The sequence below is a fragment of the Urtica dioica genome, chromosome 4 (genome assembly GCF_054948205.1).
Source record: "Urtica dioica subsp. dioica isolate 48M chromosome 4, U.dioica_male_clone48M_v1_H2, whole genome shotgun sequence".
Classification (NCBI taxonomy): Eukaryota; Viridiplantae; Streptophyta; class Magnoliopsida; order Rosales; family Urticaceae; genus Urtica; species Urtica dioica.
Window position 1 is genome coordinate 20,576,565 of NC_142759.1, and position 19,634 is coordinate 20,596,198.

The window sequence follows — 19,634 nt, forward strand, 5'->3', positions numbered from 1 at the left end:
AGCGGCGGCGATAGAGAGAGAGTTGGGTTATGGTTGCCGTTTTCGAAAATAAAAGACTTCCGCTTTGCTTTCAGTTTTTCAATAATCCAAACCCAAGGTTTTATTTTTCATGGTTTAAGTTATGTTTTCCAATTCCTTTAAAGGTTGCGACTTTATTTATGGTATTTATTTATAATGGTATTTTTGGGTTTTAGTTTCCGATTATACAACTTCGACTTTTTGGTTGTTTTCGTTCATCAAGTTTTAAATGAAAATTTATTTTTAGGTTATGAGTTTTCAAACTTTATATTTTAAGTTATGTTTAAAAAAAAAATTACCTCAAATTTTTTTAAGTTTTAAAAAGTAAGATAAGTAAGACGGTCCGAAAAGTCGGGTCGTCACATCTATGTCACAAAGAATTGAGATTTCATGACTTCTCTGTCACTAAAAAAATAGATTTCGTGACGTTTACGTCACGTAAATATGGGATTTCATGACTTCTACACGGATTGTTTAATGGGACTAAAACGTCACGAATGAGAAATATAAAAATCCATAACAAACTAAATAAGAAATAAAGTAAAGTACAACTCCAAATTGGTACATCCATAACATAGTTAATATGGAGCACCTCTCCTTCAACTTGCATCCTGGAGCCGCCACGTGGCGCCGCCAGGGGGCGACACGTGGCGGGGTTTTTTTTTTTTGGCCCTTGGCTTTTGAATTTTTTTTTTTCCAGCCCTTGTCCTTTATTTTTATTTATATTTTTTTCTTTCAACCCTTGGTTTTTGATTTTTTTTTTCAACCCTTATCCTTAAATTTTTTTTTTTCCTCCCTCATCAACATATTTTGTATAATTTATCTTCCTCCCTCTCTCATCAATATATTTTGTATAATTTTTTTTATGTATATTATAATCATAATTACTAATACTATATTATACTATATTAATAACATACATTATGTACATGTTTTTATATATATATATATATATATATTATTTGAAAAACTATACATAGATTTTATATTAATATAAATATATAAGAAACTTTTTTTACTTTCTATTTCTCTATATCTTTTTTTCTTTATTTTATCAAAATTTAACTTCAACTTTTTTTTAACTAAATTTTTTTTTCCATTATAATCATAATTACTAATACTATATTATACTATATCAATAACATACATCATTTGGATTATATGTTTATATATATATATATATATATATTATTTGAAAAACTATGTCGTATTAATATTATACGTAGATTTTATATTAATATAAATATAAGAAATTTTTTTAATTTCTATTTCTCTATATCTTTTTTTTATTTTATTTTATCAAAATTTAACTTCACATTTTATTTAACTAATTTTTTTTTCCTTTACTTTCTATTTCTCTATATCGTTTTTTCTTTATTTTATCAAAATTTAACTTCAACTTTTATTTAACTAATTTTTTTTTCCCATTATAATCATAATTACTAATACTATATTATACTATATCAATAACATACATCATTTGGATTATATGTTTATATATATATATATATATATATATATATATATAATTTGAAACAAGGAACTAAATGTCGTCGGAAATCGGCGAAAGTCACCTGGAAATTCCATTCCGGTGACTAAACGGCCATCGACAGCGAAGTATGTCGTTTCCTCATTTTTTGTCGTTCGAAAATCGAGGAAACGACATGTCGTTTCAGTGAGTAAAATTTGAGTGTTGTCGTTTCAATGTTCGTATAAAAGTTGAAATTTTTCCTGGACTTTCGGCGAAAGTCGAAGGAAAAAAAAACGCTGTTTTTGGCTGAGTGCAGCGGTGAAGACGATAGTCATTCGCCGACGAAATTCCAGGTTAGACGGCGACATTTGTTTCGCTTTGACACAGGGAAGGCAAAAATCATCATTTGGTCGGCGAAATTCCTTAGGTTTGGAGGGAAATTCGTTTTTTTTTTAAACCTAGATTCTGAAATGAAAATGATGAATTTAGTTAGTAATTTGATTTTTTTTTTTTTTTTTTTTCATATAATCGTCTTCATGAATGTTGTTTGTAATGTGATGATCTATCATATATATTGTTTTCAGATTTTTTGGAAAAGTTCCGGCGACCTTGAATTTTTCCGGCGAAACACCATTTTTTCCGGCGACCATTGAATTTTCCGGCGACTGAAAAACAGAATTTCAAGTTGTTATTTCTGTTTTTAAGTAAGATTATGTGTTACAATTTTAAATTACATTTTCTTTTGGTTTGAATTGGTTTTCATATATGCTTGTGTTGAATTGAATCATTTGATGTGGTTTGATTTTGAATAGAAATTGTTGTTGTGGAAACGTTCAATTGGAAATACAATTAATTAGACGTAGAATTGAAATTTATTTATCATATAAATGAAAATTTTATTGAGATGTTGAAATAAATTTGTTGAGATATTGAAATGAAATTAGTTAGATTATGAATAGAAATTGTTATGTTTTGAATTGAAATGAAATAAGTTAGAACTTTGAATATAATTTATTGACATGTTTAAAAATAAATTTGTTGACATGTTTAAAACTTTAAATTAGATTATGAATTGAAATTGTTAAGGTTTGAATTGAAATGAAAAAGTTAGAACTTTGAATATAATTTGTTGACATGTTGAAATAAATTTGTTGACATGTTTAAAACTTTAAATTAGATTATGAATTGAAATTGTTAAGGTTTGAATTGAAATGAAATAAGTTAGAACTTTGAATATAATTTATTGACATGTTTAAAAATAAATTTGTTGACATGTTTAAAACTTTAAATTAGATTATGAATTGAAATTGTTAAGGTTTGAATTGAAATGAAATAAGTTAGAACTTAGAATATAATTTATTGACATGTTGAAATAAATTTGTTGACATGTTTAAAACTTTAAATTAGATTATGAATTGAAATTGTTAAGGTTTGAATTGAAATAAAATTAGTTTGAACTTTGAATATAATTTATTGACATGTTTAAATTAGATTATGAATTTGTTGACATATTGAAATTAAAGTAGTTTGATAAGAATTTTTTGACAAGTTGAAATTCGATTGAAATGTTGAATTCAATATGCAGGTATATCGAAGATGAGCGAGGAAGGAGTTCGTAAGCATTGCACCCCAGGTGCAACGAACCCGAATCACTTCACGTGCAATTATTGTGGGCACGTTACCAGGGGGAATCACACGGATGAAGTTACACTTAAGTGGAAACGATCCGAAGAAAAACGTGAAGGCATGTACGAGTGTTCCTTCAGAAGTACGCACGGAGATGTTAGCGTTACAAGATGCGACAGTCCAAAAGAAGAAAAACAAGGGCGTCCTTCAAGAAACCGTAGACGAGCACGTGGCCGGACGATTCGGTCCGACTCACGTAGAGCTTGACCCCGACCAACAACACGAACGTGATATGATGCAACCTCTTAAAAGAAGCCGTCAAGAGACACAACCGGATGCTTGGAGATCCGGCCCTGGTGGGGGTTCAGGGATTTCACCACCACCTTATTTTCGGCCAGATAGTGGACGACAAACTACGATCCCGGAAATCACGAATCCTAAATGGAAAAGGCGTCTAGGACAAGCTGTTAGCAGCTACGTCATCCACGAGAACATACCAGCCGCCAAAGTGAAGTCGCCGCATTTTCGACACATGATCAATAAAGCTGTGGCAGTTGGTAAACGAGCAACTGTCGTCGAGGTTGTTAAAAATTGTAGAGAAATCACGAAGTTCATCTACAATCACGGGGTTGTCCTCTCGAAGATGCGAGAAGAAGGACAAGGAGACCTAATCCGTCCCGGTCCGACGAGATTCGCCAGGAACTACATGGCCTTAACGAGTCTCAAGAGCAGTCGACTCGGGTTGAAAAAGATGTTCACGTCGGATTGGTGGGACCGATGTTCCTTCCGTCAAACTGCAGCTGGGCAGTTTGTGGAGTCAAAAGTATTGGACAATAACTTTTGGCTCCATATTGATAGCGTGTGCAAGGTGTTCGAGCCTATGTACTATGCTCTGTGTCTCGTTGATACAGAAGATGTTCCGACGATGGGTTTGCTTTACCACGTCTTCGATTTAATGAAAAAGAAGTTGGAAAGCATCCCAAAAAAGCAATGGGTGGTTAAAATTGCGGTTCAGAGATGGAATAGACAACTTGACTATCCGTTGCACCAAGCAGGTATTACTCATTTCACTTATTCTTTGTGAACATCGTTGTATAATTTTTAATTTTTATCTATGATTATTTATCTTGCAGCTCACTACCTAAATCCAAAATTCCAATACAATCCGAAGATCACCAAGGCACCTGAACATCTTACGGCGGTTACATAAGTGTTTGAGCGGCTATTCCCCAACGATGACTGCGACGACATCGGGAACGAACTTATAAAATTCCGCGACGCGAAAGGCATGTTCGGTAATAAATCCACAGTAGCGGGAAGGAAGAAGATGGCTTCCGGTAAGAACTATTTCTTATTCCCGATGTTCATATCATAGTGTCATATTTACGGAGTTTCTTCATTTTGTTAGGAGAATGGTGGGCGATGTTTGGAATTCAAACCCCCACGTTGAGAAAGTTGGCGATGAGAATCCTTTCTCAGACCGCACCATCATCGGGGTGCGAGCGAAATTGGAGCACGTTTGCACTTGTCCACACTAAGCAGCGAAACCGACTGGCGTATAAGAGACTTGAGGAACTCGTCTTTTGTAGCTACAACATGAAGCTGCAATTACGAGATATCTAAAACGACGTCGTCGACAGGAAGGATCCGTTGGATATGATCCAAAGATCAATGGAGATTATGGGCGACAATGTCGACGATGATGAACTCCTACAATGGATCCACCCAGTTCGCTTCGACGATAAAGATCGGAACCCCGACCCACACGTCGCCTCACAGGCCCGGGCGGAAGGTGTTGATGTCGACACTGTCTTGAGCGAATACGTCGGTCATACTTCGCATGGATCATCAAAGGATGGACGTGGTCCTAACGACGGTGAGGATGGTGGAGACGGTGGTGACTTTGGCGGTTATCCAGCTAGTCAAGACGTTGGTGGTGGTAGCGGTGGTGGTGGTGGTGGTAGCCAACATTACGAGCCGTGGACTATGGAGCAAGGTTATCAAGCCACGCAAGATTCTGATCACGGGTCACGACGTCAAAGATCAGACAGGTTAGTGTATTCGCATTTATTCATGTCGGAGTTCACAAACAATGTACGTATGATGAATATGGAAAGTAATATATTACATGTTTAACAGACCCGGAGACTACTTTGACTTTGAGACCGGATCGTATTACGGTGGAGGAACACAGAGAGCGCCCACGCATTACATGTCTTCTGGTAGTGATTACGGCGGTGACTTCCAACAAGGATATGGAGCGTACATGTCATCTGGTAGTGAATACGGCGTCGATCACTTGATGTCTCAGTTCGACACAATGTCATTCACCACGTTAGACACACAGAGTGACGGTTCGTATACTTGTCCTTCTTACCGTTATCCTAATCCGATAGGAGTGCCACAACCACAGGTGAATTCGCAAGGACGTGGACGTCGTATGTACGGTGTACGTGTAGATCGGTTCGATGCCGAGCACATCATAGCATGTGCACCGGGGATGCCCACTGATAAGTGCAGCTGTGAGGTACGATCAAGCTGACTACGACATGCATGTTCAAAACATCTAACAATCATACCAGGGGAATATCCAACCGGGACGTCTATCGGGATTCTATTGATACATTTTTTTTTTAATATTGTAACTATATGTTTGTGAAACATATTTATTTCATGAACAAATGGAACATTTATGCTAGATATGTATGATTTAAAGTGTTTTAAATTTGAACTACATTTAAAAATATATATTTATGTGTTTGTTTCGCCACATTATTTCCGTTCGGTTTTCCGTCGGCACATCGGTTTTCCATGGAAAACGGTATTTCACTTGCCCTTTTCCACAATTTTTCCGTTGGGTTTTCCATCGGCATGACGATTTTCCGTAAATCAGGAGGCTTGAAACGGCAACGAAAACGGCATTTTTTCCTTGATTTGAAAAACTATGTCGTACTAATATTATACGTAGATTTTATATTAATATAAATATAAGAAACTTTTTTAATTTCTATTTCTCTATATCTTTTTTTTATTTATTTTATCAAAATTTAACTTCACCTTTTATTTAACTAATTTTTTTCCCATAATACTTTTAAGAAATCTGACAGGTAGAAAAATATGCAGTATTTTGAAAAACTTTGAATCATAAAAGAGTTTTTTTCCCTACCTTTTTGTTATTTTTAAAAAATCATTGACAACAATTTTGCTAAATTTAATTTACAAATAATTGGCTGCGTAACCATCTTAAACACTAGCAATTTTTTTTAGCCAACCTTTCGTTAATTTCCTGTAAATAGCATATTGCTTACATGGCACCTTATTAATTAAATTAGGTTTACAATTTTGCCCTTATTTAATTCGCATATTTTTTTAATTAGGCAGTTTTTTTTTTTCAAATTTCGAATCAAATAATGAAACCGAATAGGGAAGTTTTTAAATTTGAAATTTGAAATTTCCTGCAGATTTTGAAAGTTAATAGCCCATTTATTGTTATGTATTTGGAAGTTTTCAGCGTTGACTTTAGGTAATTAATATCTATTTTCGTGGCAATTTATATGGATAAAATGTGTAAATATATTATTCATTTATTGATATTATTTTTTCTTCCATATATTCATAATTTTCAGAATTTTCGTGCCCAAAATTTTTCTAGAATTTTTTTAGTTTATTTACACGAATATACTGTAAATATGCTTTGTATTTACAGTGAATATAGTGTAAATATGCTTTGTATTTACAATGAATATACTGTAAATATGCTTTGTATTTACACGAATATACTGTAAATATGTTTTCTATTTACACGAACATACTGTAACTGTAATCCAACAACAACACTGTCACTGTAATCCAACATTTATCCCAAGCCCAGCAAACCTAGACCGAAGCTTAAATCAAAATGTGAGCAACAACAAAAAAAAAAATTGTTCTTCGCGGAGTCCATGATTCCGATCGGGACATTTGGCCGCAGATCGCGGAGAGGAGGACGAAGTGAGAGGCGCCGGAGTTTTTTTCGGCGACGAGGTTGTTCTTCGTGGTAGATCTGCCTCTTTGCGTGGACGACGGGCGGGCCCGCGCGAAGGTCCAAGCCGGCGCCCATTCTTCTCGTGGAACGTCGAGACGAGGACGAAGAACGAGACGAGGACGAAGGTGAGGTTCCAGATCACGTCCAGGACCATGATCAGCTGCGAGTACGCGCAACTCTCTCCTTCGCCGGAGATTTGTTCTTCTCCGTCGTCTTCGTCATCGTCGTTGGCGAGGATGGCGGCGGCGATGAGGCGGAGAGAGAAGGAGGAGGGTTTGATGGAGTGGTGTGGTGGTTTCGGAGGGAAGGGTGGGTTGTGGAGAGAGTGATCGCTGCTTAGGGTTTCTGCATATTTATTTCCTTTTGGATTGTGTTTCGTTAGGTTACTTGTGGTGGTTTTAATTTGGTTTAAATGAATATCCCTCGAAATCCGCACGAGTACTTAATGTCGAAATCTGATTTATTCTTTTTTAATTAAATGAATATATTTCTTGGGCGGGAAACTGTTAGACATATGTGTCATTTCGTCTGCTGTAAAGAAATGACACTGGCTATTTACAACATATTAACGAAAGGTGGGCTAAAAAAATTTGCTTATTTTTGGGAGGCCATTTAACTTAATTACCCTTTAATCTAATACAATTATAAATCTTCACCTTACTTTATTTTCCTTATTTTTATTTTCCACCTTTTGTTTAACAACAATCATAATTTTTCTAACTCGCGCAACGCGCGTTGTTAGAACTAGTCAAATAAAAATTCTAAAAAAAAGGAACAATCTAACTCATGTTCGGGGTCGGCTATAGTGGGTCGGGATTGCATTGCGACATGTGGCTCAATTATGTCCACTCCACCACACTGATTGCATTTATTCCTTCTATCCTCATCCTCTTCCCATTGAGAGGGTATTCTTTTCTTTTTCGGTCTTCCGGCGGCACGAGCCGCAACATGAGGTGGATTTACTATTTTTTGCGTGACTTCCCCTGGAAAATTCCATGACTCCTCGCTGCCAATTGGATGAATTACACCTGCATAACAACTTCTCCAATATTCGGTGGTGTAGTAATTTGATATGTACTTCTCAACTGCGAAGTTTCGAAAACCGCAAGCCGCAATGCCGTGGGGACAGATAAAGTTGTCAGTTTGAAAGACACGGCAACTACATGTCTTCTCTCTCAAATTTACAGCCCACTTTTGCCCCTCTCTATCAACGACTTCAAACTCGTACACCGATGATGGATGCACCTGTTCCACACCCAATACCATTTTAGTTATGCATTATAATAATAATAATTTATGGGAAATACTTCGATAAGAAGTTTTCGTGACCAAAAAAGGTAGTCACGAAATCCTTTTCAGTACATACAACGTTGTCAGATATATAGTAAGCTCTTGAATCCATATTATATAATGTCTTCATGTTTTGTGACTATGTTGTCATTGTAGACTTTAGTTTCGTGACTATGGTGTCACGAAATAATTTAGTTTCGTGACAATATTGTCACGAAATATGGAGTCATGCTGAAGCTTTCGTGACTATGGGTGTCACGAAAAATTTAGTTTCGTGACAATATTGTCACGAAATATGGAGTCATGCTGAAGCTTTCGTGACTATGGGTGTCACGAAATAATTTAGTTTCGTGACAATAGTGTCACGAAATAATTTAGTTTCGTGACAATAGTGTCACGAAATAATTTCGTTTTGTGACTATATTGTCACGAAATATGGAGTCATGCTGAAGCTTTCGTGACTATGGGTGTCACGAAATAATTTAGTTTCGTGACAGTCACGAAATTATTTCATTTTGTGACTATATTGTCACGAAATATGGAGTCATGTTGAAGCTTTCGTGACAACGTTGGTCACAAACACTGTAACGAAATGACTATGTATGAGGGAGCTTACCGGAATAAAGAGCGAAAATAGTGTCAATGTGGGAGCTTGCTGCGCCGGAACGGGCAGAGAGAGACGGCGGCGAAGGTGGGTGGCCTTGGAAGACGACGGACAGCGCGAACTAAGAGAGAGAGGAGGGATGGCCGTCAAGTTAGAGAGATAGGATGGACGCCGGCTGAGATCCAGACACCCGGACGACAATGAGACATGACGCCAATGGAGGAGATGCGACGGAGACGCGAAGGAGACAATGGAGGAGATGAAACATGTGCAATGGAGGAGATGCGACAGAGACAATGGAGGAGATGAAACCGATAATAAATGAAGGAAAAGAAAGAAGGAGAGATGAGAGTAGGGTTTAGTTTTTGGGATTCTTTACAAAAAAATAAATAGAAAATAAATAAGGGTATAATAGTAATTACATAAATAGAAATAATTGAAGAGGTCCTATTGCTGACCTTTTAAAAAAACGTCCAAAAAAGTTATTTGGACGTTTTTTACTCCTAGTTTTCGAAAACTCCCATAAAACAAACACAATTAATCAATAAATAAAAAAATTAATTCCCATGTTTTTAGCGAATAATTAATTTTTAAATACTCTCTCTCATATTAACTAATTTAAATAAGATTTAATTTCTAATAACTAAGTTATAATATTAAGGGATATATCTTACATATACATCCACGAATCTGCTACAAATCTGCAATATATTTTAAATTAAAATTCAATACGTTGGCTATGAATCTCATATAAATATGTCAAGTATAAACTAAAATAAACTAAAGTAAACAAAGCTAGACGTAATTTTTAGTAGCAATAAGAATGATGAGACAATGAAGAAAAGGTACAAAATAAATCAAAATAAATATAGAGCGGTTATATATACGTACTGCATCTGAACGGTTTCCATTCTCATCTCGCAAAGAAAAAAAAATAAAAAATAATTAGGGATACAACGGTGAATGAACAAAAACTAAATAATGCCACATATGCCAAAAAAGCTATTTTATAATTGAAATGTTTTAAGTGGCAACTTACTATGAAATTTCTATAATAAAAGAGAGTATTTATCAATATTCAAATTATATCTTTTTATCTCAAGGAACCGCACGGTTTTGCCTTGAACTGTGCTGGATAGTCCTCTAAACCCATTTTCCGGACGAGTTTCGGACGGTTTCCGCGGGATTTTAATCCTTGTTTGAAACGATGTAGATGAAAATAATGAGCAGCCTAATAATAACTATATTATTCTGCCACAAAAATAAATAAATAAATATTAGACTAGAAGACGTATATATCACAAAAATAAATAATACTCTGTCACAAAAATATTAGATTTAAATCAGCGTACACCATTTAAATATGTTGTTCGGCGCCGAGGACATAGATGAGATGGGAGTGAGAGTAGATATCTTACGCCGCGTCATTGGTAAGTGTAAAAGAGAAAATCGATGAGCGTTGAAAACTCCGATGAAACAAAGAGAAGAAGAGGATCACAACACTATTTCCCCTTAATCTGGAGCCACCAAAATCATGTCACACATCTTTCCAGGAAACGAAAGCCATTAGAAAAAGCTAGAATATTTTTTACAAAAAATTGGCTACGTAAGCCACATAAACGCTGACAATTGTGTTTTAGCCAATCTTTCGTTAATAATATGTAAATAGCCAAGATGCTAACGTGGCATCTCATTAATTGGATTTTTTTTTACACTTTTCACCTTATTAATTCGGCTGCTAATTATAATTTAGGCAGTTTTTTTTTAAATTTTGAATCAAACCGATTAGGAAAGTATAGTTAACGTGTTTTTTTTGAATTTTTGGACGTGTGGATTTTGAAGATTTCAAGGGTTGACTTTTGATAGTTAGTTTCTATTTTCGTGGCAAAACATTAATATAAAGTCTGTAAATATATTCTTAATTTATTGCTGAAATGTGATTTTAATAAAAGATAATTTCCTATTTATTAGCAATTAGTTATGGGAATCAGATTACGTTGATTTTATTCCTTAATTGTGACTAAATTAACGATTTTGTTGCTTGTATTTGTGTGATATCGAAATTCAAACTGGATGACGCTCATTTTTTTGGATTCTTTCATTTTTGTTCGTTTTTTCATGGTTTTGAAGAAGAAAATACGTCCTAATTTACATTTATGTTGTAAATTGGTTGTAAAATATCCACTGGAATACTGATATTTACAATACGTAAATTTTTGTAAATATAATGTAAATTTAGGTACAGATATTTGCATATTACAGAATATGCAATCAAAACCCAGAAACCCCAATTTTTTTAGTATCGTAAATAAAGTCTTAAAATCAAGAAAATATTGAAAATTCCAAAAACTCAATATCATCAACACAAAAATATAGTCAAGAACTCCCTTTCAATCTCCAACAACAAAAATTAACAGATTGTTTGATTTACGCATGCCTTCAAAAACTCATAAACACTAAATATACATAACATTTCCACATACACGAGATTAAATCTAAATAACACAAATTTACACAACATTCAATCGATTAACATAACCTGGGCTATAAGGTATGGACAACAACTTTTGTGGTAGATCCACATGGAAACATAAAACTGAGTCCAAAATGAAAATTAAATCCACATGGAAACATGAAACTCAAAAAGAAGAAAAAGAGATGCGCAAAATAGAGGGGTTGGGGCAAGAGTGGGTCGGAAAGGGTCGACGGAAATGTTATCCTCGGCCGCAGGGTTTTGAAATCATCGTCATCCTCGGCCGCGGCGTCGTCGGAAAAGCCTCCAGGCTGGGGAAGAAAGTAGAGGGGCTGGGGCAAGAGTGGGTCGGAGAGGGTCGAGAATTGACTCTGAATCACTGTTGGTTTTTTTTTAGTTTAAAAAATGGGTTTTTAAAGCGTGTAAATGGTTATTAGTGGTTCGACAATTTAGCCTCATTTTCGGAATTCTAATTAATGCACGATTTTTTTTAATAATTGGGGTGAAAATGGGCGCGCGGGAGTTATTTGAGGACATTTAAGTGTTTTAACATGCTGTAAATAGATTGCTATGGCTATTAACAAGAAATTAAAAGAATGTTGGCTAAAATCAAAATCACTAAAGCCGTGTGGTTATATACCTATATAACCTTATTTTTTATGTGTGCTGAGAGAGAACAAGGAAGCGATAGATTTTCAAGTAAGACCGGTTCTTTAATTTTTACAATGATTATGGTACATGGTAGTAGTAGAGAGTTATTTGAAAGTCAAAACATAAATTACATTAAGGGTAATTTAGCAAAATAGCCAACTCAAACCTTTAAAATTGCTAAATAGCCAATGTTTTGTAAATACTAAGTAAATAGCCATTCGGATGACGTGGCCCAATAATAGGTTTTTTTATTTCCGAAATTGCCCATGAGCATTTGAATTTTGAATTACTAATTTGAATTTTCGGATGAAATTTATTCCCGAAATTTTTGGAATTGTATTTCCTGATATAAGTGTGAACATGATTTAGTCTATTAATGATCCCTTTATTTTAGGAACTAAATGGACGTGGCAGTTGTAATTTTTTTGTTTCTTTTTATATATTATTTCTTATATTCTTCGTCCAGATTTATATTGCATTCTTGATTTCTGTAGGGATCAGTAAACTAATGTAAATAATGTTGGTTGAGTGTTCATTTACATTTGCGTCGATATGTTATTTACCCAGATTTACATAAGTCATGTTTCAGTTTAACCAATAACATCAAAAAATATAGGTCTTAGTAATGACAAAATTTACTCATATATATGTTTCTTTGGATTAACGAAGAATCCAAAGTACCAAAAGAGTTAGCAAACATAAATCTCAAAATACACATCATTAGCATTGCTGGTTTCTTTATAACGCGTTTTGGTCTCTCATTGATGGCAAGCTTCACTGCAACTGGTTCGCCGTTCTTCTTGAGATGTAAATATGTGTAATATTTACTCAGATTTACTGCAAAAAAATGTCGACTACTATTATTTTCTTCTAACATCCAAACTCAACAATAAATATGTGTAAATAAATATTTGATCCAAAAAACTTAGACTATCCAATATTTACTGCAAAATATGTCGACTACTATTATTTTCTTCTAACATCCAAACTCAGCAGTAAATATGTGTAAATAAAGAAAAGGTCCAAATAACTTAGACTATCCAATATTTACTCAGATTTACTACAAAATATGTCGACTCCAATTTTTTCTTCTAACATCCAAACACCCAATTTTCTAAACGCATTCACAATGGTATATCGGGAAAACTAACACATTGATACATGATTTCATTTTACTGCGCATCAAGATATAGATATAACACATCAAGATTTATACATCAAACTCGTTCCAACAACATTTAAACATTCAAAAGGATTTACAATAAACATAATAATCACTTAATGACACATGATTTTGTATTACAACACATGCATACCTGGGCAGATCCAGATCTTGGCAGCGAGGTCCACTTGCGTGTGGGAAGGGTCGGTATTTCGGGGTGTACGGAAGGGTCGGGATTTCGGGGTGGGATCGGATCGGAGACACGCAAGCCGCGTGTTGGATCACGTCCGCGGCCACGCGTTCCACGTCATCCGGACTCCGTCGATCCCCTCCGGATCGCCCATCTCCATCGCCATCGCCGACCGATCTGGGATTCGGAGATAAGAGAAGCTGAGCTCTGTGCGGTGATCGTCGGGGGTGATGATAGCGATAGAAAGGTCAATTCAATTCCGATTGGATTCGGGGTTGTGCTGTGTCGTGTGGGAGTTTTTTCTTAATAATGGCAAATTGAATATTGGTGGAGAGATAATGGATAATTCATTGCAGTTATTATTCCTGGATTCTCGTTTGCAGTTATTATACCTCTTTTATTTTTTTATTTTTTTTTTAAGTCAACCGTGTGCTTATGGGCGGGGAAGCCTGGGCATTTTAGTAAATGCAGATGTGTCTTAAATGATATCTGGCTATTTACTTAGTATTTACAAAACCTTGGCTATTTAGCAATGTTAAAGGTTTGATTTGGCTATTTTGCTAAATAATTGTTACATTAATTATCAATTTTTAAGAGATTTATAACTAACAAAGAGAGAGAGAGAGAGAGAGAGAGAGAGAGAGAGAGAGAGAGAGAGAGAGAGAGAGAGAGAGAGAGAGAGAATTTGCAGGGACAACATGAAACAAAATGTTGTAAGCTAACATTTCTCTCTTTTTCATTTACTGATAGATACGTTAAATTTTGGATTTTGGTTGAATTTTAGAAGGTGAGTCGAATTTAATAATATAGATGTCGAAATCCATATGATATAGAAAATAGATTTAAAAAAATCATATTAGATAACTTTTAAATGGGCTACCTTTATTGACAGTCCAGAATACATAATTATATAGCATATTAGCTCAACGCTGGATTAAGGATCCAACAGTTTTATCGAAATAACCAATTGAAATTAATATATTTGTAAAATAGATTGTTAGAAATATTATAGAAAAATAATATTTATTTTGCGAGACAAATTAGACAAACTTGCTGAAAATAAAAGAAATAAAATAATTTTCAGAAGACAGTGGCAAAAAATAAATATACAGCCGAACAACAACAAAAAGGTACAAGAAACAAATAAGAAAGGATGAAGAACGTTGATGACCGTTTGAAGGTTTTCTTAGAGTAATATTACTCTCCCTCGGGTGTTGAAAAATGATGACCAATTTACCTCTCCGGATACAATAGTGATATGAGAAGAGTTTTACACCAACAAAACTTCTCCGACGAACTAAAGCTGTAAAATAACCAACCATCGACTACAAAGAAAAACAAAGCAATTTTGAGAAGAGAGAAATATCATAGAGAATACGTTTTTGGGGTGTGTTCGAATGAGAGAACAAGGCCACCTTCTATAGGCCAATTGTCTGAGTGGTTACACCATTTGAAACCAGACAAAACTGTAGCTTTTAATTCCATTAAATCTCATTACTTAGCATAACAGCCATATACACATTTTTTATTCATCAGGATCAATACAAAACCGTTTGCATTTATTAAGGATAAAACCGTAGCATAATTACCACATTTATAATAGATTTTGTTTTAATTCTCAAAATAATTAAAGAGTTAGTTGCAAAATTAAAATTTTAGGAAGTGATTTTTGCAATAAAAAGTAAAAGTTTTCACAAACAAGCCCAACCCCAGCCCAACTCGGCACGATTGACCGGAAGGCGGCAACCCGCACTGTGTTGGACTTATGCTTCCCTAAACTCTTGCCCCTCTACAAAATTAGGTCACCATTGGGAATCCAAACTTGCACAAATTTGTTATATAAGCTCACACGTGTTCATTCACACTCTATGTGGAACTCTTGCATTTCATTTGCTACACACAACTAATGTGTTTGCACAATAAAATGTGTTTCATTAAACATACTTTGAGCATCAATTTCTCATTAATTATAGCTCCGATTTTGACAAACTTATAATCGATATTAACCTCTTTCCACAAAGAATAATAACATGTAATAATTACCCGATTCCATTGAGTGGACCTCACTAAAATGTTTTTAAAAAATCAGCAGCTCACAAGATAATAAATACTCTTTATTATCAATATTCTCCACTTTATTCCAGCGTAGATAAGATTTATCTAAAATTAGTGAAATAGTTATATCACAATATTAAAAAAAATTGACAACGTTAACTTAAGCTATTTTGCTGAAATCTAAATGATATTATTTGACTAATCAATTAATTGGGCTATTTTATATTGTTTTCCGTTTACAGTATGCTATTGCGGATTATTATTATTATTTTTTTTTTGTGTCGACACGAATATGCATTATGAAATACGTCTAAAAAGAGAAGATATCGGAAATCCAACAAACAAAAAAAGAGAAGACATCGGAAAAACAAATACACTTCGAGTTAAGTAATACACATTAGTCACAAACTACACAGAGCAATCATCATTACACGTTAGCTAGTACTAGTAGTCTCAGTCACAAAAACACCAAACCACCTTAAACGTTTACACATATTCATATTATTGGATTTCTAGGGATTTGAGAGAGAAATCGAATTTATTTGGGATGATAAAGTTGTGATCTTAAATGATACACAGTGAAGAAAATTCTTATTCGATTCAATTAAAACTTGTACAAGACAACAGCTTATATATAGCTGAGAGACCTAAACGACACTTAATACAAAGTAACTAAACGACTTACAAAAGAACAAAACTAAACCAAACGACACATATTTTCTTATGCTCCAATACACCCCCTCAAGATGAACTTTCTTGAAAAGTTCATCTTGGACTAAACTTGGAAACAATCAACTCGCTGGTGAAGAACAGATCAGTTCATCACCCACTTGGACTCGGCGAGCGAAGAACAAATCACGAGAGACTTGACGATCTCTGACCTTCAAAATTTGTTCACGAATGCGAAGCAACTCTGAGCAGACTTCCTCCGGTAATCACCTCACTGAACTGGCTTGATATCAGAGACGAATCGCTGCCACTTCGTTGACGAGGAAGGAGGACTGAATCAAGAACGGAACTTGTGACGTATCATCGGAATCAGCGAGCAGTCTCTGGCTTTGAAAATTGGCTCCCGAATCCCAAGCAACTCTGAAGAGACTTCATCCGATAATCACGGCACTGAACACCGCGAATTCCCACACTCTCTGCACCACGTCGGCGCTGAACCTCCTGGGATCCACAACTTTAGACCGCGGTTGAACCACCGGAAAAGTCTGGACATCGGTGGCGAGGGGTTGCAGCAGCTTTGTAGGCGAGGTAGACGGAGTGAATCTGGAGGGCTTTGACACGGCAGAGACTCGCCGGAGAAGGATGTTGATGGCTCGATACGCCGGGATTCGCCGGAGAAAGATTCTGGATAGCATTGACACGGCGGGACTGGCCGGAGAAGAATTTTGATAGGACGAGGAGCCATGAAATCGACGAGAAATGCGCCAAGACTCCATCTTTCAGCGCCGAAACAACGTCGGGATGAGGAATCTGAAGAATTTATGGACTCTGTGCCACGATCTTATCGAAGACAGCCAACAACCTTGCTCTCGAGATCGCCGGTGACGGGAATTCGCCCAGAGAAAGAACTCTCTCTCGTCCGAGAAGCTTCTTGATGGCATTTACTGAAAGGATCCGTTTGAACTTCAAGATTGAACGCCGTCTCGTTCCTTCGCTGGACCGAGAGAAAGGAATGTTGTCTCGAATCTTCACTGGATTGAAAGAATGAGCTCTCCGTCGATGAGATTCCAGATTCTGCCGTGGAAGCACGGGAAGGGAATCGGATTCGAAAATCTGAACCGTCCGACGCAGCTCCGACGATGAAGCTCCTCCTTCATTGAAGCGATCGGAGAGAAGAGCTTGAAACCGAGAAGAAGATGCAATCGGAATCGGTAAACTCAGATGGCGCGGAAGATTGCTCTGATACCATATTGGATTTCTAGGGATTTGAGAGAGAAATCGAATTTGAGATGATAAAGCTGTGATCTTGAATGATACACGGTGAAGAAAATTCTTATTCGATTCAATTAAAACTTGTACAAGACAACAGCTTATATATAGCTAAGAGACCTAAACGACACTTAATACAAAGTAACTAAACGACTTACAAAAGAACAAAACTAAACCAAACGACACATATTTTCTTATGCTCCAATACATATACAGCCCATAGTCATATACATCACATTTCCTTTAGAGCACTGATACATATCAGTGCTCGCTTCACTGCTGATATACTATTACAGGTAGACCCACCATGTATTTCACATCAGCGACAAATCATTAGCGTTTCCTTCAAGACACCCATCCAAAAAAAACTCATGAAAACACCAAACAAAGAATATATGATTGTTTAAGAGCCTTTGTTTCTTGTTCATCGATCACAACTTTCTGGGGCGCGGCTGGATGGCGTGGCACTCCTTGCAGGCCGACACGAACCACCGCAGAACTCTCCGGCCGATCCTCCATTTCCGCCTCCGCTTCACCACCGTCTTCTTTGTTCTCTTTTCAACAGCTCCGTGGCCGGCGCTCTTCCTAGGGCTCCGCCGGCGCGATCCGTCGCGGCTGAGGATCACCGGGACGATGGGTCCTCCGGCGGCGGGCATGAAGCGCCACCTCTGCGAGGAGCCGTAGACCTGGGCCGAGACTCCGCTGAATTGGCGGCGGAGAATGGGCGGCGAGGGTGACCTGCGGCGATCGGAGGCGTCGCTGGTTCTTGCGCTGCCGCTGTTGGTGCTGTTGGTGCTGTTGCTGCGGGAGGAGAGGAGGCTGCTGGCGGTGGTTGAGGAGAAGGAGGAGCGGTGGCGGAGCGGGAAGGAGTGTGGGAGGAGCTTTCCGTTGAAGAACAGGTGGTCCGCCGTGGATGACGCCGGAGAGTCTGGTGTCAGGCACGATTCGAATTCGAACGTGTCGTTGTCATCGTCGGGTGTGCTCGGGAATGAGAAGGCTTCCTCGGTGGAGGGTTTACGACGGCGGCGAGGGATGGTTTCCATGGCAGAGTTTGTTGTTAGCATTGCGGAGAGAGAGAGAAAGAGATTGAGTTTGGAGTTTGGTCTTGCTTTGAAGTAAGAGAAGCAATGGAAGTTTATATATACGTATATATGTGTGTGATAAATGCTTTTCTATAATTACTTCCCCTTTTATATGAATTAACATTTGTTTTCTTATATTGATTTAGTGGTAATTCACACCAAATTATCATACGCCCCTATTTAATTTTATGCTTTGTTTTTGTAGGAGATTTATCGTCTTTTGACTTTAAGCTCATATATTGTATATTACGATAATATTAGCTAGCAATGTTGTGCAAATAATATTTTTTATAAACAAATTTTTTTACGGTATATTATTGGCCAATTTTAATATATATATATATATACATATATATATATATATATATATATATATATATATATTATAGAGTTGTGACAGGATAAACTTGCAAATTAAATGACAATGGATAATATTATCCATTTGAATCCAGATCCTCTATCTTCTTTTGGTGTCTCAATCTGTGTCCATCTAATCAAAATAAGTCAATTTAATCATTTTAATTTATTTTTAAATAAATAATTAAATAAAATAATGGCATGACTTATTTTTTTAGAGGGACACCGAAATGAGACAGAGGATTCGAGTTCCTTTTGAGATGTCCTCGTGAAACATATGATATTATCGCTAGTCCAAATTAGGATATACTTTTAGCATTAACGACAACAAAACTTCACAATATTTTTGTTATTAATTTGATTTTCATAGTAATATATCACTCATGATGTTACAAGCCGCAAACCATAAATTTATTATTGTATCTTTAGCTAAAATATTAAACAACTTGTGACAAGCTTACATGTTTTTTTTTTATTTTTTTTATAGTAATTAATAATTATGGCTTTTTATTACTTAAAAAATATATCGTGACTAAATTATTATTAGGATTAGTGGTTTACTAAGATAATGCAATTGCACTTATAATCAATTACCCATCTTCAAAATTTGTTGCATAATTTTGTTACATATAGAAAATGTAAAGTGCCTGGAGTTATTAATATTAAGGATATGTATGTGACACGTGGTGTTGT

The 19,634-nt window shown here is 35.9% G+C and overlaps 2 protein-coding genes across 2 annotated transcripts; one reads left to right on the plus strand and one right to left on the minus strand.

Annotated features, from left to right (window-relative positions):
• The first annotated feature begins 3,188 nt into the window (after positions 1-3,188).
• On the plus strand, positions 3,189-4,738 carry LOC149401130 (uncharacterized). Its single transcript, XM_089610602.1, has 3 exons — positions 3,189-4,170; positions 4,327-4,452; positions 4,524-4,738. Exons 1-3 carry the CDS (start codon positions 3,189-3,191, stop codon positions 4,736-4,738), a joined length of 1,323 nt encoding a protein of 440 aa, XP_089466728.1.
• Positions 4,739-17,623: 12,885 nt separating this feature from the next.
• LOC149401131 (uncharacterized) lies at positions 17,624-18,599 on the minus strand. Its single transcript, XM_089612928.1, has one exon. The coding sequence runs from the start codon at positions 18,564-18,566 to the stop codon at positions 17,934-17,936; it is 633 nt and encodes a 210-aa protein (XP_089469054.1). The 5' UTR covers positions 18,567-18,599; the 3' UTR covers positions 17,624-17,933.
• Between the last annotated feature and the right edge of the window lie 1,035 nt (positions 18,600-19,634).